This window comes from Medicago truncatula, chromosome 1, assembly GCF_003473485.1.
Source record: "Medicago truncatula cultivar Jemalong A17 chromosome 1, MtrunA17r5.0-ANR, whole genome shotgun sequence".
Lineage (NCBI taxonomy): Eukaryota > Viridiplantae > Streptophyta > Magnoliopsida > Fabales > Fabaceae > Medicago > Medicago truncatula.
In genome coordinates this window covers 14,008,570-14,036,029 of record NC_053042.1, presented here as the reverse complement: position 1 = coordinate 14,036,029, position 27,460 = coordinate 14,008,570, and the positions used below count along the sequence as shown (strand labels likewise).

Genomic DNA, 27,460 nt, shown 5'->3' with positions numbered 1-27,460 from the left:
CTATTTACACCGGTTTACTTAGGAAGTTTGCTGAGATAAGAGCACTTTCTAACAATACTATATATGTAACTAAATACACGTTTATTTATATGCATATTTGTGTGTTGAGTTAATGTTTATTTATCAATATGCTATTATACTTGAGAAATGTTTTCTTTCATATAATTTAGATAAATATATGAATTTTATGTTGAACCATGATAAATATATGTGTTGCGAATTCGATGAGAAAATCACACCAATAACAACTTGATGTGTGGAGAAAGGGATAATCAAGCAACCAAAACAAAGTGTATGGAACAATTAAATACAAGCCAAAAGTAGAAAACAACGGCGAGAAGAACACAAAGAAGAGAAGAACACAAAAGAATTTGTTGACCCAGTTCAGTCCAAATTGACCTAGTCTGGGGGAGAGAGAAGCCCTCCGGTCCACTATATGATGAGTAACGTTACAAAGAGAAATCAATGGGTTACAAGAATAAGTCTCCCGCCTAATTCTACCCAAAGTCTCAGTCTCTTCCCGTAACCAAGAGACTCAATCCTAATAGTGTTTTCCAAGTTGAATCAACCCCCAAACCCTAGTGTTTGTTCCAAAGAGACAAACTCTATACAAACCCTAGTTATGTTGTTGCCTTTCTAAACCCTTGTTTCAGCCCTCTCTATCTCCAAGTTTGCTCTGATACAAGGTCTATATTTATAGTAAAAGTTTCGCTTAAAATTTGGAACAAATCTGCACCCAAAAATACGTTTCTGTTATTCGCCGCCAGCACACCATCGTGCCGCGATGCGACCCCATCGTGCCACGATTTTTCCAGTGCCTTGCCTCAAAAACTGAAACCTCCATCCTGCCACGTTGCCCAGCCATCGTGCCACGATTCTGCAGAAACCTGATTTTAAGTTAACTCTCACAATATGCTTTCATCTTATTTGGCTAAGCATATGAACTACATGCGGTCTATGACAGTCAATTAAATACATATAAAGGAAATTTATATATTTGTTGTCATGGAATTCCACTTGGATTGCATTCAACTTAATGATTTTGTCTTTATCCCTCTTTTAATCGATCATTCTCTCATTAAAATAATTTATTTTAATCCCCCTCAAGAAAGAAACTTATACACTTACTTTAATCATTTACCAATCCACTAAATACACTAATGTCACCAAAAACCCAATGTCTTCCCATTTTTTTGAATAATCATTTAGGGTTGAGGGCCATAAAATTGAAAAATATGTGAAGTTGAGGATCAAAATTCCACATTCTGAACTAAAAGGTTAAAATTGCACAATCATAAAACTTGGAGTATTGTTGTTGACACATTTGGTTTGGATGAGAAACACGAGTAAATTACTCAAATGCCCCTCGGCAGTTAACTGCCTCAATTTTAAAGAACCGGCTGCAGTTAACTGCCGAGGAAAACTTCGACAGTTAACTGCCGACGAATTTCAAACCTTAAATTAAATAAGGAAATACACCTAAATTTTCCTTAATTAAATTTAATTCTTTAATCATTTTAAGGATCTAAAATGAAGAAATATGAGAGATGAATAATATCTGCAATCGGTAGTTAATGGACCTAAAATGATTTAATTAAGGAAAAATTTATGTGTATTTTCTTATTTAATTTTAGGTTTTTAATTCCTCGGTAGTTAACTGCCAAAGTTTTCCTCGAAGTTAATGCAGACGGTTCTTTTAAAATTTCGACATAATGCCGAAAAAATTAATTGTGTTTTCAGCCAAATCAAATGTGTGAACATCAATACTCTAAAACTTATGTAAAATGTGCAATTAAGTCTTTTTAACCATCTTCCTTCAAAAAAATGAAAAAGTCTTTTTTACCATCTCTCTATTTTTCCACCCATTTGGCTGGAAAAATGAATAATAGAACAACTTGTTGAGTTTTCAGTGTCATCATAAAGTTGAAAACGTAAACACACGCAAACTCCACTTCTAACAAAGTCTCATGTGTCTACAAAATTCGATTCAATCATTTCATCAAACACCTTCTATGCACAATCAACAACAATAGAAAAACTTCAATCTCGCCGGAAAATATGGCGTCTCCGGCGCCGGAATCAATCTTCCTCGAAGATTTCGGCCAAACAGTCGACCTAACTCGTCGCATCCGCGAAGTTCTCTTAAACTATCCCGAAGGAACCACCGTTCTCAAGGAGCTTATTCAGAACGCCGATGATGCCGGTGCTACCACCGTTTCTCTCTGTCTTGACCGCCGCTCACACGGCCGTGAGTCGTTGCTGTCCGATTCGTTATCGCAGTGGCAAGGACCTGCGCTTTTGGCTTATAATGATGCTGTTTTCTCTGAAGAGGATTTTGTTAGTATTTCGAAGATCGGTGGGAGTAGTAAGCATGGACAGGCTTCCAAAACCGGTCGATTCGGGTAATTTTCTGTTATTGAGTGTTAATTTGATTCATTAGGTTGATTTTTTGATAATTGAAGTTAGGAAGTTGATGTGAAGTTGTTACTGGTTGTAATATATGAAGCATTGACACAGACACACTGACGCGTCAACACCGATAATAATTTGAGAAAATAAATTATTTGAAAGAAATCATAGTGTCGGACACTACTGGAGGCACCTTTGATCAAAGGTGTTAGTGCTATATAGGTTGTAGTTGAGGATGGCAATAGATTGCAAGTGATATATGGTTGATGTTGTGTACTTGTTTTGTATAGTTAAGTGGTTTCTATGTTGTTGACTTAGGTTGTATTGTATGAGAATCTGTGTTAGGAAGTTAATGTTGAGTTGTTAGTAGTTGTAACGAAGCTCTATTACCGACACTGACACGTCGACACTAGTGATAATTTGTGAAATCAAACTATTTGAAAGTAATCATAGTCAGACATTGGACTCACCTTGGATCAGAGGTGTCGGTGCTAGAGAGGTTGTATTGATAATGTTGATAGAATACAAGTGATATATGGTCGTTGAAAGAGATGTATTGTAGCGTTGTAGTGTCTTGAAGTGTGTATTTGGGCAAAATTGGGTTATGTAGTGCTTACGGTAGTTTGTTTTGTTGATTGTTTCTTTTTTGTTCAATATGAACTGTAAGAACAGAAGTTCGACTCTATTTCTACAGTGCAATGCTGAGGTTCTGATAGTGAGTGGTCGGGCGTGTGAGAAAATCTAGATAAAAAAAATTTAGTTATAAAATTAATGAGATATTGGTTAGTTTTAGTGTTTGTCGTTTACTTTCTGTCGCATGAATGAGTGTGACCTTTTAAGTAGCGGTTCTGGTTGTATCGTGATTCTTGATATCGTGGAGAATGATATTCAAATGCTGCCGATGTGGCACAAAAAACCATAATTTCGCGACATCCCGGTCATGAATTATTATTTAAAACCCTGATTGTGTTTACATATATATTTTCAATATTAATATTTTCTCTGAGTGTGCCACTCTTTACAAACTCTAATCGGGTTTTATCTTTATTCAATTTGGAACCTGGGTTTTTTCAAATAATATTGTTTTAAGTAATCAATACTCACTTTCCATAATTTATTTTTGTAAATATTTATCATATTTGCCCAGATATCTGGTTTATTTGTATTTCTCCAAATTTTGTATTCATTATTGTTCTGTGTTTTCCAGGGTTGGCTTCAACTCAGTGTACCATTTAACAGATCTTCCTTCATTCGTGAGTGGCAAATACTTGGTATTGTTTGACCCTCAAGGTGTTTATCTTCCAAGGGTTTCTGCAGCAAATCCTGGGAAGCGAATTGACTTCACCAGTTCATCTGCTCTCTCCTTTTACAAGGACCAGTTTTTCCCCTTTTGTGCATTTGGTTGTGACATGCAGAGTTCTTTTACTGGAACGTTGTTTCGTTTTCCTTTGAGGAATGCAGATCAGGCCGCAAGCAGTAAGCTTTCAAGGCAAGCATATTCACCAGAAGACATTTCCTCCATGTTTGTTCAGCTCTTTGAAGAAGGAATTTTGACCCTGCTCTTTCTAAAGAGTGTGCTGTGCATTGAAATGTATGTGTGGAATGATGGAGAAGCTGAGCCAAAGAAAATTCATTCATGCTCTGTTAGTTCAGTAACTGATGATACAGTTTGGCATCGGCAGGCACTCCTCAGATTGTCCAAGTGTCCGAATACCACAACTGAAATGGATGCATTCCCATTGAACTTTGTAAGCGAGACAATAAGTGGAGTTGAAACAGAGAGGCAAACGGAGAGATTTTATGTTGTACAAACAATGGCCTCAGCATCCAGTAGGATTGGTTCTTTTGCTACAACTGCGTCAAAAGAATATGACATTCACTTAATGCCATGGGCATCAGTCGCGGCATGCATTTCTGATCAATCACCAAATGTAATTAATTTGCAATATCTTATACTTATGTATTTTGTTGTTACATGGATTTCACTTTCGGTTCTGCACTCATAAGCATGTATCTGGTTATCTTTTTATCATAGTTATGAATATGAATATAGTTGAAAGTAGTGATCTTTTTGCTACATTTTTGTTCATCCAGCTTTGCATTTAATTTGACTGCAGCTTTTGATTGAAAGTTAGGCATACAACTGTTTGAAATCTAAAATCTTTTTGGCCTTTTTTTACAAATTTTGAAGAAATTTTATTGCTTTGGTTAGAGTCTTGGAGTGATCAAAAGAGTGAACAGTAAAATAATTCATGCTTTGTTGGTCTTGGTGGTGGGGGCGTGACATTAGAGTCTTAGGATCAAATTAATGCTTTCATGACTGTTACTGGCTTGAATTATTTCTTCTGGCACTTAATTGTGTTCTGATAAAGGTATTTAAGTCAAAGATGTATCTTTGTTAGGCCATTGCAAGGATTTGAGCTCTTTACTCATTTTTCTCCTCGTAGGATGTGGTATCTTTCATTGTATGTTTCTAGTTGCAAATTTTTTCTTTATTCATCCTTACAATAGAAAAGGTCTGACATATAGAAGTTTTTGAATGATTTTCACATTAAGAAACTGTTGACCCTTTTTTTTGGAAGGATAATTGCACTGTCTATTAAAATTTTCACATTCTTTTGTGAAGGTCTTCTTTGTTGCTATATCTCCATGGTTCATCCCTCATATTGCCATGTATGGTTTTTACAGAACAAAGTTCTTAGGACTGGTCAGGCGTTCTGTTTTCTTCCACTACCTGTTAGAACTGGACTTAGTGTACAAGTCAATGGTTACTTTGAGGTATCATCAAATCGTCGTGGCATTTGGTATGGGGATGACATGGACAGAAGCGGAAAAGTTCGTTCCAACTGGAACAGACTTCTTCTAGAAGATGTTGTGGTTCCTGCTTTTGTGCATATGCTGCATCGCGTAAAAGATTTGTTAGGGCCAACAGACTTATACTATTCTTTATGGCCTATTGGATCCTTTGAAGAGCCATGGAGCATTTTGGTTCAACAAATATACAAAAGCATTCGTAATGCTCCAGTCATCTATTCAGAACTTAATGGAGGAAGATGGGTGTCACCGAGTGAAGCCTTTCTTCATGATGAAAAATTCACCAAAAGCAAGGACCTTGGTTCAGCTCTCATGCTAATTGGAATGCCTGTTGTGCATTTGCCTGATTCATTGTTTGACATGCTTTTAAAAAATAATTCCAGCAAGGTGGTTACTCCTTGTACAGTACGTCAATTTCTTAGGGAATGTGTAACATCTACTTGTTTGAGCAGATCATACAAGCTTCTATTATTGGAATATTGCCTTGAGGACCTGGTGGATGATGATGTTGGTAAAGAGGCATACAATCTGCCCTTGCTTCCTTTAGCAAATGGAAATTTTGCATCCTTTTTGGAAGCATCAAAAGGAGTTTCTTATTTCATCTGTGATGAATTAGAGTACAAGTTGCTGCAGCCAGTTTCGGACAGAGTGATTGATCAGAGCATTCCTCCCCATATATTGAGCAGACTGTCTAGCATTGCAATGTCCTCAAGTACCAATCTTGCTCTTTTCAATATTCAATATTTTGTTCAGTTATTCCCTGCATTTATGCCAGCTGACTGGAAATTTAAAAGTAAAGTGTTCTGGGATCCAGAATCATGTCAAAAGCCAACATTATCATGGTTTTTGCTATTCTGGCAATATCTAGGAAAGCAGACTGAAATATTGCAACTATTTAATGATTGGCCAATTTTACCATCCACATCCGGATTTCTATTAAGACCTTCCAGACAATTGAAAATAATAAATGGAAGCAATCTCTCTGATGCAGTACAGGATGTCCTTGTGAAAATTGGATGTAATATATTGAAGTCAAGTTATGTAGTTGAACATCCGGATTTATTCAATTATGTATGTGATGGAAGTGCATCAGGTGTTCTGCAATCAATTTTTAACATATTCTCAAGTGCTGACATTATGCAAGTTTCTCTTGACAGTCTGGTAGCTGAAGAACGGAATGAACTCCGCAAATTTCTTCTTGACCCTAAATGGTATGTTGGGCACTCTATGGATGAACTCAGCTTAAGGTTTTGCAAGAAATTACCTATATATCAAATCTACGGCAGAGAATCTGCTCAAGGTTCCCAATTCTCTGACTTAGAAAATCCCCGGAAGTACTTACCACCATTGGATGTGCCAGAGTTTATTCTGGTGGACATTGAGTTCATTATCAGATCCTCAAATACTGAAGAGGAGGATATTCTGTCAAGGTATTATGGAGTTGAAAGAATGGGGAAAGCAGAGTTTTACAAGGAACATGTTTTTCATAGAGTTGGGGAGTTGCAAGCTGAGGTTCGTGATAGCATAATGTTGTCTGTTCTACAAAATTTGCCACTTTTGTCTCTTGAGGATGCATCTATCAAGGACTTGTTGAGAAATTTGAAATTTATCCCAACACTCACTGGTGCTCTTAAGTGTCCTTCAGTTTTATACGATCCTACCAATGAGGAACTATATGCGTTACTAGAAGACTCAGATAGTTTCCCTTCTGGCGCTTTCCGAGAATATGATATCCTTAATACTCTGCGAGGCCTGGGCCTTAGAACCTCCGTGTCTCCAGAAACTGTTCTAGAAAGTGCTCGATGTATCGAGCATCTGATGCACGAGGATCAACAAAAGGCATATTCAAAAGGGAAAGTACTTTTCTCTTACCTAGAAGTTAATGCATTGAAATGGCTTCCTGATCAAGTTGATGATAACAAAGGAGGCGTTAACTGGATGTTATCACGGGCAGCAACTGCTTTTAGGTCTCGCAACACAAAATCTGATCTTGAAAAATTCTGGAATGACCTCCGACTGATTTCCTGGTGCCCAGTTTTAGCTTCCCCTCCATTTCACTCATTACCATGGCCGGTTGTTTCATCTATGGTTGCTCCTCCAAAACTTGTAAGGCCACCAAATGATTTATGGTTAGTCTCAGCTAGCATGCGGATACTGGATGGTGAATGCTCTTCCACAGCTTTATTATATAGCCTGGGATGGATGTCTGCGCCAGGAGGAGGTGTAATTGCTGCCCAATTACTAGAGCTTGGAAAAAATAATGAGATTGTGACTGATCAAGTTCTTAGGCAGGAATTAGCCATGGCAATGCCAAGGATATACTCAATACTGACAGGAATGATGGCTTCAGATGAGATCGAGATTGTAAAGGCTGTTCTTGAAGGCTGTAGGTGGATTTGGGTAGGAGATGGATTTACAACCTCTGATGAGGTCGTCCTTGATGGTCCTCTTCATTTGGCTCCATATATACGAGTTATACCAGTCGACCTGGCAGTTTTCAAAAACTTGTTTCTAGAACTTGGGATTCGTGAATTCTTGCAACCTTCTGACTATGCTAATATTCTTCATAGGATGGCAAATAGAAAAGGCTCAGCTCCTCTTGACACACAGGAGATTAGGGCTGTCACACTAATAGTCCATCATCTAGCTGAAGTTTACCATCATGAACAAAAAGTTCAGCTCTATCTTCCAGACGTGTCAGGTAGGCTATTTCCTGCTGGCGACTTGGTTTATAACGACGCCCCATGGTTGCTTGGCTCTGAAGATCTTGATGGCTCATTTGGAAATGCATCAACTGTGCCTTGGAATGCAAAGAGTTCAGTTCAAAAATTTGTGCATGGAAACATTTCTAATGATGTAGCAGAGAAGTTGGGCGTCTGTTCTCTTCGCAGGATGTTGCTGGCTGAGAGTGCAGATTCAATGAATTTTGGCCTGTCTGGAGCGGCTGAAGCTTTTGGACAGCATGAGGCATTGACAACAAGGCTTAAACATATTCTTGAAATGTATGCTGATGGACCTGGGACTCTGTTTGAGATGGTACAAAATGCAGAAGATGCTGGGGCTTCTGAAGTAATATTTCTTTTGGATAAATCTCAATATGGGACTTCTTCCATTCTTTCTCCTGAAATGGCTGATTGGCAAGGTCCTGCTTTATACTGCTTTAATGACTCAGTTTTTAGTCCACAAGATCTTTATGCAATTTCTCGTATTGGTCAAGAAAGTAAACTTGAGAAGGCTTTTGCAATAGGAAGATTTGGACTGGGATTTAATTGTGTCTATCACTTCACAGACATCCCCATGTTTGTTTCTGGTGAAAATATAGTAATGTTTGACCCTCATGCCAGTAATTTGCCTGGAATATCTCCTTCCCACCCTGGTTTACGAATTAAGTTTGTGGGACGGCAGATTTTGGAGCAATTTCCTGATCAATTTTCTTCAATGCTGCATTTTGGCTGTGACTTGCAAGAGCCCTTTCCTGGCACACTATTCCGATTCCCTCTTAGAACTGCAGGTGTTGCCTCCCGGAGTCAAATTAAAAAGGAAGTTTATACACCTGAAGATGTCAGATCTCTCTTTGCTGCTTTTTCTGAGGTTGTTTCTGAAACATTACTTTACTTGCATAATGTGAAATCTATCTCAATTTTTACGAAGGAAGGAGCAGGAGAGGAAATGCACCTACTGCACCGTGTACGCAGAACCTGTATTGGTGAGCCTGAAATTGGATCTACTGAAGCCCAGGATGTGTTCAATTTTTTCAAGGAAAATAGACATGTTGGAATGAATAGAGTTCAGTTTCTGAAGAAACTAAGCCAATCCATTGGCCGAGATTTGCCTTATAAATGTCAAAAAATCCTGATCACGGAGCAAAGCATAACTGGTCATCATTTGCACTATTGGATGACCACAGAATGTTTAGGCGGTGGGAATGTTCGAAAAGGCACATCCGAGGCATCCAATAGTAACCGTTACAATTTTGTTCCTTGGGCATGTGTTGCTGCATATTTGAATTCTGTTAAGCTTGCTGGGGACCTGCTTGATAGTTCAGTGGTGAGGGATGATTGTGCAGTTTCTCCTGATCTTTTTCAAATTTCTAGTTTGTCTACACATCCACTGGAAAATTTTGAAGGTCGTGCATTCTGTTTTTTACCTTTACCGATCAGTACCGGTCTTCCTGCTCATGTAAATGCATACTTTGAATTATCATCAAATCGCAGGGATATCTGGTTTGGTTCTGATATGGCAGGGGATGGAAGAAAGCGCTCAGACTGGAATATGTACCTCCTTGAAAATGTTGTTGCTCCTGCCTATGGTCGTTTGCTTGAGAAGGTAGCAGTGGAAATTGGCCCTTGCAATTTATTCTTCTCATTATGGCCAACAACATTGGGCTTAGAACCTTGGGCATCAGTAGTACGGAAATTATACCAATTTGTTGCTGAATTTGATCTCCGTTTATTATATACTGAAGCTAGAGGGGGTCAGTGGATTTCAACCAAACATGCTATATTTCCCGATTTTACTTTCCCCAAAGCAGATGAACTTATAAAAGCGTTGTCTGGTGCTTCTCTACCTGTCATTACACTTCCACAGTCACTTTCAGAAAAGTTTATGGAAATATGTCCATCATTGCATTTTCTGAAACCTAAGCTATTAAGGACTTTGTTAATCAAAAGGAAGCGTGAATTTAGGGACAGGGATGCAATGATGTTGACGCTTGAATATTGCTTACATGACTTACAAGAATCCATGCAATTTGATACTCTCTTTGGCTTGCCCCTGTTACCACTTGCAGATGGTTCCTTTACCTCAGTTGATATGAAGGGGGTCGGAGAAAGAGTTTACATTGCACGTGGTGATGAATATGGCCTTCTCAAAGATTCCATTCCTCATCAACTTGTGATTAATGTTATTCCCGAAGAAGTTCATAGAAAACTTTGTTACATTGCACAAGCAGATAGCACAAATATTTCTTTCTTGTCATGCCAATTGCTTGAGAAACTTCTAGTGAAATTACTTCCTGTAGAGTGGCAACATGCTTCACAAGTAAGTTGGACTCCTGGTATTCATGGCCAACCAAGTTTAGAATGGCTGCAACTACTATGGAATTATCTGAAAGAATATTGTGAGGATCTTTTTATTTTTTCTAAGTGGCCTATATTGCCTGTTGGCGATGATTGCTTGATGCAGTTAACACCAAATTCAACTGTGATAAAAAATGATGGTTGGAGTGAGAAAATGTCTTCTTTGTTGTTGAAGGTTGGATGTTTATTCTTGAGGCAAGACCTGCAACTAGACCACCCTGAATTGGAATGCTTTGTCCAATCACCTACAGCAAGAGGTGTATTAAATGCGTTTCTGGCTATTGCTGGGGAGCCACAGAAGATTGAAGGGATTTTTACACATGTATCTGAAGGAGAGCTTCACGAACTTCGGAGTTATATTCTCCAGTCAAAATGGTTTTCTGAAGAGCAAATCGATAGCACACATATTGAAATCATCAAACGCCTTCCTATATTTGTGTCATACCAAAGCAGAAAACTGGTAAATTTGATTAATCCTATCAAATGGCTTGGTCCTACTGGTGTTCGTGAAGTTCTTTTAAGTGATAGCTTCATAAGAACTGAATCAGAAATGGAAGGGGTCATTATGAGAAGGTATTTAGGGATAAAAGAACCAACAAAAATGGAATTCTTCAAAGATCACATATTCAATCATATGTCAGAATTCCTGTTGAACCAGGAAGTTGTTTCATCCATCCTGAATGACGTTCAGGATTTGATCAAAGAGGATATCTCTCTCAAGTCTTCACTTTCTGCTTTACCATTTGTTCTGGCAGCCAATGGATCTTGGCAACAACCATCTAGGTAACGGATCTTCTTTTTCTAACATAGTCTCTTTAATAAGATGCCTTTCTTTAATATATAAAAACATATTTTCTGTGATATTGCTGCGAAATACTATCAGTCCCAGCAAGAAAGCAAACTGTTTGCAATGGTGTACTAGAAACAACGTCATTAATTACTGTGGGAACAAAGTGAGCAATATTAAAACTAGAGTTTTTAATATTTGAGCAGGGCCTTCAATTTAATTGGGACGGGCCTGTGAGCACAACACTTATCATGCTAGTAGTACTGAGAACAACATCATTAAATGCAAGTTTGCAGTAAAACATGCTATAATTTCTTAAATTTGGAGTTTAAATGGTTTCAACGAAGAAAGCAAACATCATATTTGTGTGCGCGCGCGCGCGTGTGTATATGTATAATGTTGAAGTCATCTTGCATATCTGCTGGGTTTGTTTCCTGATTCTCTATTCGAAGGCTGTTTGTTATGGTTGAGTTTCATTAACTACTTCAGGAATATTTTCTGCTGTCATTCATCTGGTTCAGACACAAATTTCAGTACAGATTTATGTGATATATATTTCTATGACGCACCAGTTTCTTTTTCCTAGCAGATGTTTGTGTTGGAAACAGAACCACATTAATGTTCTACCTTCCCAGTAGTTTTCGGTATATAGTGTTGGAATTAATATTAGTGTTAAAAGTTGTAGCTATTATATTAGGGTTTATGTACATAGCTAGCCTTGAATATAGAGTATCATACACGTGGTTAGGAAGTAGCTATGCTATTAATCTCCTTGTAAATTTAAATTGTATTTATTACCTAAGTGTGTATAAATAGAAGATCTGCTGAGTGCAACCTACTCTAGCACATTCAAAAAAATTCTCATCCTATTTTTCACATGGTATTAGAGCTCCTGATCTAGGGGATTCTGCATCCCCATACAACTTTATCAAATAACTTGACTGGATACCAGCTTTATCAAATAACTTGACCAGATACCTTGTGCTGTAACTGCTGTTAGAGATAGGTTAAACTTGACTGAGCATTCTTTGTTGTCAAGACCACCATTGGTCAACACTCGCCAAAGTCGTCAACTCTGGTAAACACTGGTAGAAGTTGTCAGTGGCCTATGTTCAAAGAATCTGCTCTAATAGTTATTCAAAGAACATATTTATAGGTATACAGAGACTCAATTCTAAATAAATAGGAAATAAAAAACAAATCTTAATAATAACTGTAAATTCTAATCCTAAGAAATAATATAAGATACTCTAAGATTATGAATTGATCCTAGTAAATAACCTAAGTTACTCTAATATAACATGAAATATACTATAAGAATTTTTCTTATACAAACAGTGTTTACCCTGCAACCTGAATTTGATTGGAAATTGTCATGCTTTAACAACAATATATGTTTGCACTCATATTGAAGTTTGACCAAACCAAAACAGACTGTGCATCAATTTATGTGATAAAAAATATGCTGCAGTTAGATATATGTTATCTGTAATTTATTCAAAGGAATCTTTGTAAATGTAAACATTGAATTTCTGGTTCGTGATATCATCTATTGATATTTATCCTTAAAGGATTAAGTTTCTTGATTACGTAATTAAATTGCTTAAAAACTGACGTTTGGTTTGCTGACTTAGAATGTTATTGCAGGCTTTATGATCCTCGGGTTCCTCTGCTTAAAAAGATGCTGCATGGGGATGCTTTTTTCCCCTCTGACAAATTTTTAGATCCAGAAATTTTGGATACTTTAGTTAACCTTGGACTTAGGACAACTATGGGATTTTCTGGTTTACTTGATTGTGCTAGATCAGTCAGCTTGTTGCACGATTCTGGGGACACTGAAGCCTCCAAGCATGGTAGAGAGTTATTGGGTATTTTAGGTACATTATCGCTTAAGCTCTCAAATAAAGGAGAAAGTATGAATGGTGATGAGTGGAGCAGCATGGCTGTGGGAAGCAGCAACATGATCGATGATGCTGTTCAATGTGATGGCTTTTGTGAAGATGAAACAAATGATACTGATTCATTTGTCAGCAGCTCTATTCTTGACATGCCAGAAGAAGAATTTTGGTCTGAATTGAAGCTAATCTCTTGGTGTCCAGTTATTTCTGATTCACCTGTTAGGGGACTTCCTTGGTCACAATCCTGTAACCAAGTAGCATCCCCCGCAATTGTGAGGCCTAAATCACAGATGTGGATGGTATCTTCTTCAATGCTCATATTAGATGGTGAATGTGACAAGACATATCTACAAACAAAACTTGGGTGGACGGATTGCCCAAGTGTAAGTGTTTTATCAACACAATTAATTGAGCTATCTAAGTCCTATAAGCAGATGAAGACACATTCATTACTGGATCCTGATTTTGATGCTCAGTTGCAAAAGGAAATACCTTGCCTTTATTCCCAATTGCAAGAGTATATTAATACTGATGACTTCATTGAACTGAAAGCAAGGTTAGATGGTGTTTCATGGGTCTGGATTGGTGATGATTTTGTATCACCAAATGCACTTGCATTTGATTCACCAGTAAAATTTACTCCCTATTTATATGTGGTTCCATCTGAGCTGTCAGAGTATAAGGATTTGATGATAAAGTTAGGAGTCAGATTGAGTTTTGGTATTTTGGATTATCTTCATGTACTACAGAAGTTGCAGAATGATGTGCATGGAGTTCCACTTTCAGTAGATCAGTTAAATTTTGTATGCTGTGTTCTTGAAGCTATACAAGAATGTTTCCTGGAGAATCCACATTTTGATGCTTTTGACAGTCCTTTGTTGATTCCTGATGCTTTTGGAGTTCTGATGTCTGCAGGAGATCTTGTATACAACGATGCACCTTGGATGGAAAACAGTTCTCTTGTTGGGAGACATTTTGTGCATCCAAGTATCAGCAATGATTTGGCAGAAAGGCTGGGAGTACAGTCGGTTCGCTGCCTCTCTTTAGTCAGTGAAGATATGACTAAAGATCTGCCGTGCATGGACTACAAAAAAATAAAGGAACTTTTGGCTTTGTATGGAAACAGTGAATTTTTGTTATTTGACCTTCTTGAGTTGGCAGATTGCTGCAATGCCAAGAAATTACACCTAATTTATGATAAGAGGGAACATCCTCGACAGTCTTTGCTTCAGCACAATTTAGGTGAGATATTTTTTTTCTAAAATTTATTTCTTTTTGCTATTTTTAATGAACTTGCCAAATTTCTTTTAAGAGTAAATTCATTCAACAGACGATGTGGTAAATAAGAAGCTCAAGTTAAGCATTACCCCACTAAGAAATGGAAGATTTTGTAGAGTCGTGACAGTGTAATGTGGGGCTTTTGGTTTGTTGCTGATGCCTTCAAACACCAAACTATGTTGCTTCATACTTGATGGTTAAATTGTTGCAGTGCACTGCCTCTCTCTCCCTCTGAATGAGGACAGGGAAGGAGTTCTAAATAAATGTTGTTATTCGGTTTTTTGCGTGTAGGTGGGATTGAGGTTCTTTTTTATTTTATTTTATTCTATATGCTTTTAGAGTATATCGCATTGTTCTAAGTGTCAAGGGTTGTCCTAGGTTTTTTAACCCAAGTGGTGCCATAAGGCTATGGAAAATGGCTGTATCTGTGCTGGATTGGATTGGTAAATCCACCATACTAGCCAGCCCACTCCAAGTTGGAACTTGTGAGTTTGGCTCTATGATCTGAGAAAAGGCACAGGCCTTATAGAAAAACACAAAGGCAGAATTCGACCAATGTAATGAACGGCCTAAATAGAAAGAACACCATTGTTGAGGAGACAGTAAATTTGATATTATTTCTATTCAAAAAGAAATTACACGTGTAATATTAAAGCATATAAAAAAATTCTTGATTGAGAAGGGGGAATCTCCCTGCAAGGTCAATCAAATTACTTGCCTGGTGAGCTTATCTGCTTGAACAATAAGCACTTATGTGGCCATAAAAGACTTGACCTCTCTGGTGGGGTATGCCTTCATCAAGGGTTCTAAGTGTATTCCTTACATTTTTCATTGGTTATCTTGTTGCCTTTCGACTTGGTGGCCACAGGTTCTAGTTATCGAAACAGCTTTCTCTTGTACCTTTCTCACTCATGCACACAGCTGCCCTTTTTCTTGCATAATTGTTCCAAACATCATTGTATGCCAAAGTGGTGGCACGGAATTATTTTGCAGGAAGGGTGCTTCAAAGCTTAAGCTCGTGTGCTGTTTACTTGTTGTGAAATGACCATGCTTTGTTTAACTGTTTCTGATAACTGTTCTTAATTGCTCTTAACATGGCATTATTTATTCGTACAGGCGAATTCCAAGGACCTTCTCTGGTAGCAATTTTTGAAGGTGCTTGCTTGAGTCGAGAGGAATTCAGTAATTTCCAGCTCCTTCCTCCGTGGAGGTTACGTGGCAACACAATTAATTATGGTTTGGGATTGGTTTCTTGCTATTCAATATGTGACCTTCTCTCAGTCGTATCTGGTGGCTACTTCTATATGTTTGATCCTCGTGGTTTGGTACTCGCAGCACTTTCAACTAATGCCCCATCGGCAAAGATGTTTTCTTTGATAGGTATAGTGTGATCGTCTATAGTAATGTAAAATAGTTTTTATATTTTTCCTTCTCTGTCGCATTGATGATTGTTTACTGCACAATTAACTTATTTTACTGTACAGTAAGTACTTTAGGTCGACACATATTTTACAGTGTCAGATGGTTGGTAGGGGCTGTTGGCTCTGAGAATAATAGGCATTGGTCTTTTCAGCATTTGTACTGAATTTTAAACAAGTGCAGTTGTAAAGCAACTGGTACAATATGTGCCCTATAATGCTCATAACAAAGAGAGGGAAATACTCTTGACTGTAATTATTCACTGAAATATTTTTCTTTCGCATATCTTTTTCTTCAAATTTATCAAACTACACAAAATTGTACTTTGTTATTTTCTTTGAAACTTAAAGAAGACAAATACTTGGTAATTTCTTCTTGTTTTTTTCAAGTTATTTTCATAGAATAATTAATCACTCAATTGATTAATTATTCTCATATATAAAGAGTGGTTAGTGAGCAACCACATACTAACATATTAGCCGTTTAAGTTGTTTATTATTCTTAAGCACGAAAATTCAGTTTTGGAGTAACTAATCACTCAATTGGTTAACGATATATAAAGAGTGGTTAATGAGCAACCAGTTATTGACAATGACATGATAAATTTTCAGGAAATTCATTCATATATACATATATTTTGTAATTTTATTCTTTGACGTCTTTTATGCTAATCAGTTAATGATTGTTTCAAAGGTATGGCCTTAGGCATGCTACAAAGTTATAAGGCCTGCAGGTGTTTTCTCTTTACTTTCATGTATATTTGTTGTGTGTCACTGATTCTTGCTCGTCATCTTATACTTCTATGTTTTGTTCTCATATTGATATTTTTGTTTTAATGAAATAAGAGAATGTTGTTGTTCATTTATTTTCTTTTAAAATCTGAAAACATATATTTCATCAATTTTGATATTCAATTTTAAAATCTGAGTTGTTTATTTTTGAGGTTTTCAGGTACTGATCTGAAACAACGATTTCACGACCAGTTTAGTCCAATGTTCATTGATCGGAATGACCTATGGTCATTATCTGATTCTACCATTATTCGGATGCCTCTATCCTCTGATTGCTTGAAGGTTGGATCTGACTTAGGGACGAACCGAATAAAGAATATTACTGACATATTTATGGAACATGGATCTAGAGCACTCTTATTTCTGAAGTCAGTATTGGAGGTAATTTGTAACTGTTCTGTTGTAGGAATTAAAGTTATTGGAGAAAGATACGTTTCAAAGTAATAGCCTGATCCTTTGAGGGTTACAGGGTCATGAGCAGTGCATTCTAGCTTTAGATTTTGTGTCTAATTTTTGCAAGAAATGTCTAGGGATTTAATTTGTTGTATGCCTGATGCTTTATTCTTGGTAGATGATATTGGGTTGTTGATGATACTAGGAAAATTGTGGTCAAAGATGGTATATTACTGAAAATTGGGAAGATATTGGGAGACTTAGACATGGAAAGGCTCAAAATCATATTCTCGATATCATTAATAATGGTGAGCTGACGAGAAAGTAAAAGGAAATAAGGGACAGCAGTTGGGAATTTTAGAGAGAATGATAACAAAGAGAGTTTCTGGAAATCTGAATATGATTGCCATCACTGAAACCTAGTCTCGGATTAATTGTCATTACTGAATCTGAACAGTTTACATTTTCATAGTGTCAGCTAGGATTCAGATTAATTAGAAATCTGTTTTGGCAGATGCAACTTATATGAGCTATTATAATAGCCTCTTGTAAGTGAATGCAAGAGAATTTAGATGCAGTTGTTACTATTGATATTAATGGATTATATTAATCTCTTACACAGAAAGTAAAACATCACACACACCTGCCAGCTAGGGTTTTCCACATAAATTTCTTTGTTTAATGCCTATCCTTTTGTAGTGGGTTACGTAGCATAAGAAAACACTTGAACACATACTTTGTCTTGTTTGGTATTGGACTACTTGCTGCTTCATAAGAAAATTCGTGTTGGAATGCTTTCATTAATCTATGTTGAACTAGAGTAAAATTGTCGTTCCATACAGGTATCAATATCAACATGGGAGGAAGGACAGTCACATCCATGCAAGAACTTTTCAATTAGCATTGATCCATCGTCTTCTATTATGAGGAATCCATTTTCAGAAAAGAAATGGAGAAAGTTCCAGTTATCAAGATTATTTAGCAGCTCTAATGCTGCAATAAAGATGCATGTAATAGATGTGAATCTATGTTCAGAAGGAACTAAATTCATTGATCGATGGCTTCTTGTACTCACCCTGGGTTCAGGGCAAACAAGAAATATGGCACTGGATAGGTATGTTCTTTCATATAAAATGTAGTGGATAATGTGTCTAATACTTTGGACAAATTGCATGGATATCAATAATCCATGTTGATATCTTGCAACTAATTGATGGCTGTTCGCCATATGTTAACCTGAAAACCTTTTCACTTATTGATGGATCATTTTTGGGAAGCATAAAGCTCTTTCTTAAACTAAAAGTTAAAATTGTCATGAATAAGAAAACTAGAAACTGAGAAGTTTATGGATGTGTGTTGTATTTTCCATAGTTTGGCTTATTTCTTTGGAAAATATTATTTTCAATTGGGCATTCTTCCTTTTTCTTGATCTTAGCAAGAGTACACATTTCTCTCCACAGACGTCTGTGTTTCTTACACGAGAAGCTCATGTAGCTGCAAATGATTCAGCTCATTGGTTTTTCCAAGATAATTTTTGTAGGATGTATGTTGGGTATTTTAATGTTCTTTATTGTGGTGAAGAATTTTAGATCTAAATTATAATCAATGAACAATTTTTTTTTTTGGGGGGAGGTTTCCTTGATTGCAGCAGTTTATCAGTATTGAAAGTTGTTATTCACTTCTTGCCTCGGTTTTGGTATTTAATTTAGACTTTCTTTTTCCTTTATTCCTCTTAAAAAGATATGCCATCTTCTGTATTATATGCTTTGTTAAACAAGTTCTTTTTTCTTGTTTTAAATTTTGAAATTGCTTTTAGTTAACATAATTAAAGTTTCATATTTCATATTTACTTCTCAGACGGTATCTTGCCTACAACTTGACTCCTATTGCCGGAATAGCAGCACTTATATCAAGAAATGGCAATCATATGAATATATACTCAACAAGCTCAATTATGACTCCTCTTCCTTTGTCTGGTCATATAAAATTACCTGTTACTGTCTTTGGTTGTTTCCTTGTGTGTCACAACAGAGGCCGCTATCTCTTTAAATACCAAGACAAAGGGGCTTCAGCCGAGGGAAACTTTGATGCTGGAAATCAGTTAATTGAATCATGGAACAGAGAGCTTATGTCTTGCATATGTGATTCCTATGTTGAAATGGTTTTGGAAATTCAAAAGTTGAGAAGGGACGCTTCGAGTTCTGTAATTGATTCTAGTACTCGTACCGCAATCAATCTTTCTCTGAAGGCTTCTGGAGATCAAATATACTCCTTCTGGCCACGTTCTTCTGAGAGGGAAGTTCTAAATGATCAAATTGGTGATCATAATAACACCCCTTCAAGTTCAACAGCAGTTCTTAAAGCTGACTGGGATTGCTTTAAAGAACGGGTAATACATCCATTCTATTCTCGTACTGTTGATCTTCCAGTATGGCAGCTGTACTCAGGAAATTTAGTCAAGGCTGAAGAAGGCATGTTTCTTTCACAGCCTGGGAATGGGATAGTTGATAATTTACTTCCAGCAACAGTTTGCAGCTTTGTAAAAGAGCATTATCCTGTATTTTCAGTACCATGGGAATTGGTAACTGAAATTCAAGCTGTGGGTTTTCGAGTGCGTGAGATTAGACCTAAAATGGTCCGGGATCTGCTAAAAGTTTCTTCAAAATCAATCAATCTTCGATCAGTTGACATGTATATAGATGTTCTTGAGTACTGCTTATCAGATTTTCGGCATACAGGGTCATCCAGTTTGCCCAGAGATAATGTACCAGTTGATCTTGCTAGTACCAATGTTTTGGTCCCAGAAACTTCTGTCAGAACCACTTCTTCTCAGCTAGAGTCTAACACCCACAGCTCCACTGGTATAGCCACTCAGGGTGCAGCCAGTTCTGGAGATGCATTGGAAATGGTGACAAGTTTAGGGAAGGCTTTATTCGATTTTGGACGGGGCGTTGTTGATGATATTGGTAGAGGAGCACCCTCCGCTTATAGGAACTCTTTGACAGGTATAGGTCAAACTAGGGACCCCCACCTAATGTCAATTGCTGCGGAACTCAAAGGTTTACCATGTCCAACTGCAACTGGCCATTTAAAGAAATTGGGCGTTTCTGAACTTTGGATTGGGAATAAGGAGCAACAATCATTAATGATTCCCCTGGGAGAAAAATTTGTTCATCCTAAAGTGTTAGACCGACAGCTCTTGGGTGAAATTTTTTCTAACCCATCACTTCAAGCACTATTGAAACTGCAGAACTTCTCTCTTAATCTGCTGGCCCATCATATGAAGTTAATTTTCCATGAAGATTGGGTGAATCATGTAATGGGGCCAAATATGGCTCCGTGGCTTTCATGGGAGAAACTGCCTGGTTCTGGCAGTCAAGGGGGTCCTTCCTCTGAATGGGTTAGAATATTCTGGAAAAATTTTAAGGGCTCTCAGGAAGAATTGTCTCTTTTCTCTGATTGGCCCCTAATTCCGGCTTTTCTTGGCAGGCCAGTCTTATGCCGTGTAAGAGAACGGCATTTGGTCTTCATTCCTCCTCCTTTGGAACATCCGACATCCACTTCCCAGATTTTAGAAACAGAATCCACTGAAAGTTATGCGGATGGGGTTAGGATATCTAGTGATAATAGTTCAGAAGCCGAGTTAGCTGAGTCCTACAGTTCAGCTTTTGAAAGACTCAAAATTAGTTACCCTTGGTTGTTGCCAATGTTAAACCAGTGTAACATACCCATATTTGATGAGGCATTTATAGATTGTGCTGCTTCGAGCAATTGCTTTTCTACTCCTGAGCGATCACTAGGACAGGTTATTGCATCCAAACTTGTTGCAGTAAAGCAAGCTGGATATTTCACTGAACCTACTGATTTCTCAACTTCAAACTGTGATGCACTTTTTTCACTTTTTTCTGGTGAATTCTATTCCAATAGTGTTCGTTATGCACAGGAAGAAATTGAAGTTTTGCGCTCTCTCCCCATATATAAAACAGTTATTGGTTCTTATACTAAGTTACAAGGTCAAGATCAGTGTATGATCCCTTCAAATTCATTTTTTAAACCATATGATGAGCATTGTCTTTCTTATGCCACTGATTCAAATGAAAGTTCATTTGTCCGAGCCCTTGGGATACTGGAGTTGCATGATCAACAGATCTTGGTACGGTTTGGCTTGCCTGGCTTTGAAAGGAAGACTCAGAATGTGCAGGAGGAAATATTAGTATATATTTTTAAAAACTGGCATGATCTTCAATCAGATCAATCTGTGGTTGATGCTTTGAAAGAGACAAAATTTGTTAGAAATTCTGATGAATTTTCAACAGATCTGTTGAAGCCCATGGAACTATTTGATCCCGGTGATGCTTTATTGATATCTATTTTCTTTGGTGAAAGGAAAAAGTTTCCTGGGGAAAGGTTTAGCACTGAAGGTTGGATTCGAATATTAAGGAAACTTGGCCTTAGAACTGCTACTGAAGTAGATGTAATAATTGAATGTGCCAAAAGAGTTGAGTTTCTTGGAATTGAGTGCATGAAATCAAGTGATTTGGATGATTTTGAGGCAGACACAATCAATTCTCGTCCTGAAGTTTCACCCGAAGTGTGGGCATTAGGAGGATCTGTAGTTGAATTTGTTTTCTCCAACTTCGCCCTTTTTTTTAGTAACAACTTCTGTGATCTTCTTGGAAAGATTGCATGTGTACCTGCTGAACTGGGGTTTCCAAGTATTGGTTGCAAGAGGGTGCTTGCTTCATATAGTGAAGTTATTTTATCTAAAGATTGGCCTCTGGCTTGGAGCTGTGCTCCCATTCTATGCAAACAACATACTATGCCTCCAGAGTATTCTTGGGGAGCTCTCCATCTGCGTAGCCCTCCAGCTTTTCCCACAGTTTTGAAGCACTTGCAAGTAAAATTGATACTTCTGATTTTTATTCTATCTGTGTGACTTGCTTATATCAGTTTCATTCTAACCTTGTTTTATCCTAGGTGATTGGGAAAAATGGAGGTGAAGATACTCTTGCTCATTGGCCCATTGTTTCAGGATTGGACATTGAGAAATGTACCTGTGAGATTTTAAAATATTTGGAAAAAATATGGGGTTCCCTTTCTCCTTCAGGTGCTTCACTACTCTCACCTTATTGCATTTGGGCCTATAGCGACCTGACATGTATAGAAGCGTAGCAATGATATATACAGAATGTCATTGATTTTCTAATTGCTTTTTCTTTGACAGATGTGGCAGAGCTAAAGGGGGTGGCTTTTCTTCCTGCTGCAAATGGAACACGCTTAGTGACCGCCGATGCTCTTTTTGCTCGTCTGATGATTAATTTGTCTCCGTTTGCTTTTGAACTTCCTGCAGTATATCTCCCCTTTGCAAAGATTCTTAAAGATTTGGGACTTCAGGATGTTCTAACTCTGTCTGCTGCAAAAGATCTTCTCTTAAATCTTCAGAAAGCTTGTGGGTATCAGCATTTAAATCCCAATGAGCTCCGTGCTGTGATGGAAATTTTGAATTTCATTTGTGATCAAATTGGCGAGGGAAACACGTTCGGTCGTTATGATTGGAAATCAGAAGTCATAGTTCCTGACGATGGCTGCAGACTTGTTCATTCCACATCTTGTGTCTATGTTGATTCTGATGGCTCTCGATATGTCAAATGTATCGATACTTCCAGAATTAGATTTGTCCATGCAGATCTTCCTGAGCGAGTATGTATTGTTCTGGGTATAAAAAAATTGTCTGATGTCGTGATTGAGGTAATAAGATTTCAGATATATTTCCTATGTAATGTTTTCTTATTTTTCCATTGGCAACGCTTTTACTCACTGAAAGGTTTCTATGTATTTTTAGGAACTAGATGAGAATCATAATTTAGAGACTTTGGGATCTGTGGGGTCTGTTTCACTAGTGACCATCAAGCAGAAGTTATCAAGCAAATCTCTTCAAAGTGCTGTATGGACTGTTGTTAATAGCATGGGCAGTTACATTCCTGCATTGAAAAGCTTTTCATTGGAAGCAATAGAAAGCTTATTGAACTCTACTGCAAAAAAGCTGCAATTTGTTAAGTACCTTAAAACAAGGTTTTTGCTCTTGCCGAATTTAGTTGATGTTACACGTGCAGCCAAAGACTTCATCATCCCTGAGTGGGAGAATGAATCTTCGCGTCAAACTCTCTATTATATGAATCAATCAAGATCCTGCATTCTAATTGCTGAACCACCAACATATATTTCCCTTTTCGATCTCATTTCTATAATTGTCAGCCAGGTATTAGGCTCTCCTATCATATTGCCTATTGGATCCTTATTTGATTGTCCAGAAGGATATGAGATTGCAGTTGTTAATGTTTTAAAACTTTGCTCGGACAAGAAAGAAGTTGAACCTATGAATGGAGTTAGCAATATAGTTGGCAAAGAACTTTTGCCACAAGATGCCCGTCTTGTGCAGTTCCATCCGTTGAGGCCTTTTTATTCCGGGGAAATAGTTGCATGGCGATCTCAAAATGGAGAAAAACTGAAATATGGCAGGGTGTCAGAGGATGTCAGACCACCAGCAGGTCAAGCAGCTCTGTATAGATTTAATATTGAAGTTGCACCAGGGGTTACACAAGCTTTCCTTTCATCACAAGTATTTTCATTTAAAAGTGTATCAGCAAGTAGCCCCCTGAAAGAAACATTGGTGCATGATAGCCCCATAAGTAACAGATCCCGTGTTGAGTTCCCAGAAAGTTCAGGAAGGGGAGAAACCAACTCTCAGGTTCAGCACTTTGACTTTTTCTAATTAGAGAAGTATTTAATTGATGTGCTATATGCTTTAAACTTTTCCCACCTTTTCTTATCATGTATGTAGGAAAGAGGATTTTTCTTACCTTAAATATCAAGTCATTACAGGCATTGCAATTCATGACCCATCCCATGCTTTCCAATAAAAGACATGAATAATATTTAGGGTTAAAGGTGCTTTACCCCCCTGTAATATAGGTCATTTTCGGTTTTCCCCCCATAAAATATTTTTTTTTTGGAATACCCCACTAATAGGTCATAAAAAAACAAAAAAAAAAATTTTGCTGAAATTTTTCGTTTTTTATGACCTATTAGGGGGGTATTCCAAAAAAAAAAAAATTACAGGGGGAAAAACTGGAAATGACCTATATTACAGGGGGTAAACCACCATAAACCCTAATATTTATCTGCACATATGAGAGTGGAGATACTTTTTTAGTTGTGTTGGTTCTGATGAAACATTAATTATTTTCGGGAAGATGTGAGAGAAACAATAAGCATATTAAATATTTTCAACTGCTAATTATATTGTTGAAAGCGGTATCTTCCTATAACTACTGTTGCCCTTAATCTTTCCTGTAAAACGTATTATTCTTTCTGTGTCATCGTTTGTATTGCTTATAGGTATTTTTTTTTATGTGCTTAAACTGAACGAGAATTTTCTGTGTGAGCAGGTGCCATCTTTGAGAGAACAGTCTGGCAAAGTTTCAGCTGCAGAACTGGTGCATGCTGTAAATGAAATACTCTCTGCTGCTGGTATCAATATGGATGCGGAAAAGCAAGCTCTACTTCAGAAAACAATAGATTTACAAGAAAATCTAAAAGAATCTCAGGCATCACTACTGTTGGAGCAGGTTGGTAATTTCTAATTTAGGACTATAATAACTACTGAGTGACCTTTATGTTACTGGCTTATTGGCTTATACTTTATCTTGTAATCTTTTATCTGTATGGATATTTCAATACCATATGCTAAATCCATGGATATTCCTTGAACTAAAATTTTACTATGGTTCATCCTTTTATTTTCCATTTTGTAAACCAAAAAGGTCTTGCTATATTTTCTCTATGGTGAGGAGTTTGGTATATGGGGTTTCTAATTTTCCGATAGTTTGAATTGTAATTTGTTTGAGTTAGGCCAATTCTAATATGGGCTTTTGTCTGCATTTCATGTTCAAATATCTTATTTATATGTTTCTGATTGGGACATTTGGATTTCGACTTACCATATACCGTCTGATGTTTTTATGGAAACAATTTTGATATTTAGAAGAGTTTTTTTTAGGGGTGTAAGCATGCAGCTTCCATTTATCAATTGGAAAAAATTGCATCTATATTTTAAGTTATTTATTATTATTCAAGGCTTTGTAAGCGGTTTTATAGTGTAGAGATAAATAATATGATTGAACAACAAAGTAGTTTCCTAGATTCTTTATGATGCATTAATGTGGTAGTGTGAAATTTTGTGTTAAGTTTAAAATGACATTCAACATTGTATTTAATTGTCCAGGAAAAGGTTGAACGATCAACAAGAGAGGCTGATACAGCAAAAGCTGCATGGACTTGTCGGGTTTGCCTGAGTTCCGAGGTTGATATAACAATAGTCCCCTGTGGTCATGTGTTGTGTCGGAAATGTTCTTCTGCAGTATCAAAGTGTCCCTTTTGCCGGCTTCAAGTTACAAAAGCTATAAGAATTTTTCGTCCATAGTATCTCCACTGATTTGATAAGCATTCTGACAATGTCTCTAAGTTCCATTTGGCAATGGTGGCTAACTTCTTATGTGTAAATATCTGCAATAGTTTGATCAGATAGAAATTAGCCAGCCGCATGTAGATTCTTGTGTATTATCATATCATATGTGATTAAAGCCCAAATATATGGAGGCTTTTGTAATTTACATCTGATTAAACTGTAAGATGGTCCATAATAGCCCCAGCTCTTATTATTAAATATGATTAATGTTTTTATTTCAGAAATCCATGATTTATTATGATGGGTCTCACAACATAAATCCATGATTTGTTTTAATGTTTCTAAAAAAACCCATGATTTGTTTCTAAATCAATTAAGCTCAATCAATGATATTTTTTATTTTTTTTATCTTAAACTATTTTTCCCAAATATTTAAATCAATTTGTCACCACTTTCTCAGATTTTAAAAATGTAGTCTCAAATATTAGTTAATATGATATATTAACAAAATTACACCCACCGTTCCATATTCTGAAATGATTCAAAAATGAGCTATTGATTCTTCATCTGGTTAGTCAAACGAAAAACTATCAATTGCAAAATATGAAAGTGTATGTGTTGGACAGTAGCCAATAGAATGCATCACCACTACCTTACTACTTCCTTAAGTTCTATTCTATAATAATGTATCATCATTACTAATATTTGAGTTATCCTGCGATTTACTCTCCATGACTATAATCTCCAGAACGGTGGTGGCAACCCTTTCTAGCGGTGGTTAGCATGTTTGTGGGAAGTTGTGGTTGAAGTAGCGGCAACCTCTATCTGGGTTGTGGAAGCAATTGAAACGTCCTTCCCTCCTTCTCTATTGTCCTTCTTCCTTCCTTCTCCCACTCTCTGTTTTAATTTTTTTTATCTCTTCTTCATTTTGCTTCCCTTTTCCTAATCTGATTAGTTTGATTTCAAAATTGTTTGTATACATTTAAAAAATCAAGGCTTGTGCAAATTGACAAATAAATTGAAATTGAGTCTGATAAATGGTTTCTTGATAAATCAATTTTCAAGGAAAGATACTACAAGCACTATAACAATACAGTATAGTACATAAACAGATTCAAGTACACAAAAGTTTTTAAAATTAGCCACTTGAGATAACAGATCCGGATAGACACGACGTCAACCACAACTGCGGGAAACAGACAATGACGACGAAAAACAGATCATACGATGACGACATCGTCAATTAAAGAGCACACAATAGCAACTTCAACGGGAAGGACGCGACGACAACATCAACAGGTAGCATGTCAACATAGATAGTGTTCCCTGTGTTGTTGTTGTTATTGAAGAAGGTGAAGGGTTTCAATATTTTTCCTGGAAGATGAGACGAGACGTCAAAATGGACGGAAATGAAAATGAAAAAAGGGGTATTAGTCACTTTAGTCATAAATGGGAAAGGAGTAGTCATTTAGTCTCTGAATGCAAAGAAATTGCAAAACAGTCCCTGAATGTAGACTCTGTTTGATCAATTTCAGGGACTAAAGTGACTAACGGAGTCTACATTTATTGACTAAATTGACTAACGGAGTCTGCATTCAGAGACTAAATTGACTAACAGAGTCTACATTGTGGGACTATTTTGTAATTTATCTGCATTCAGGGACTAAAGTGACGACTTCTTTCCTATTAAAGTGACTGCTCCTTTCCTATTAAGGGACTAAAGTGACTAATCTCCCTTGGGAAAAACCATGTGATTTAATTGTTTTTATTGCTGGCCGTTGATCTATCACGGGAGACAATCTCCTCCCCCAGGTATGATCTTAGTGGCAACAACAGACAACCTATCAATCAGCCAAGATTTTAAACTATAAGTTTTCCAAAGCTATAGGTGTGTGTGTCACTGTCAGCATTAGAGCATATGGGAAGTGACAAAAAAAAATTAGAATACGGAGTTCAATGGAAATGACTTAAATAACCATGATGAGGAGTGTTAACAACATGATCATCTTCAATAGACTAAGGAGTGTTAAAATACTGATCAATGTGCCTCAACATGTGAATTACTTTGTAGCTAGCTTTGATTCTAGCTATTCTGTGAAAGTAGGAGATGTTCCTATCACCATCTT

General features: G+C 37.0%; 1 protein-coding gene across 2 annotated transcripts; it reads left to right on the top strand.

Annotated features, from left to right (window-relative positions):
• The first annotated feature begins 1,878 nt into the window (after positions 1-1,878).
• Positions 1,879-25,618, top strand: LOC25482811 (sacsin). 2 transcript variants are annotated; one of them, XM_013611410.3, is made up of 13 exons: positions 1,879-2,402; positions 3,617-4,340; positions 5,098-11,084; positions 12,736-14,228; positions 15,381-15,644; positions 16,635-16,855; positions 17,710-17,981; positions 18,725-21,764; positions 21,845-21,974; positions 22,092-22,615; positions 22,710-23,615; positions 24,316-24,495; positions 25,152-25,618. In XM_013611410.3, the coding sequence occupies exons 1-13, from the start codon at positions 2,059-2,061 to the stop codon at positions 25,347-25,349; spliced, it is 14,283 nt and encodes a 4,760-aa protein (XP_013466864.1). In that variant the 5' UTR covers positions 1,879-2,058; the 3' UTR covers positions 25,350-25,618. The 2 variants fall into 2 exon arrangements, with proteins under 2 accessions (XP_013466864.1, XP_024638083.1); XM_024782315.2 differs by lacking the exon at positions 1,879-2,402 and having other exon boundaries at positions 4,204-4,340; positions 5,036-11,084.
• Positions 25,619-27,460: the final 1,842 nt, after the last annotated feature.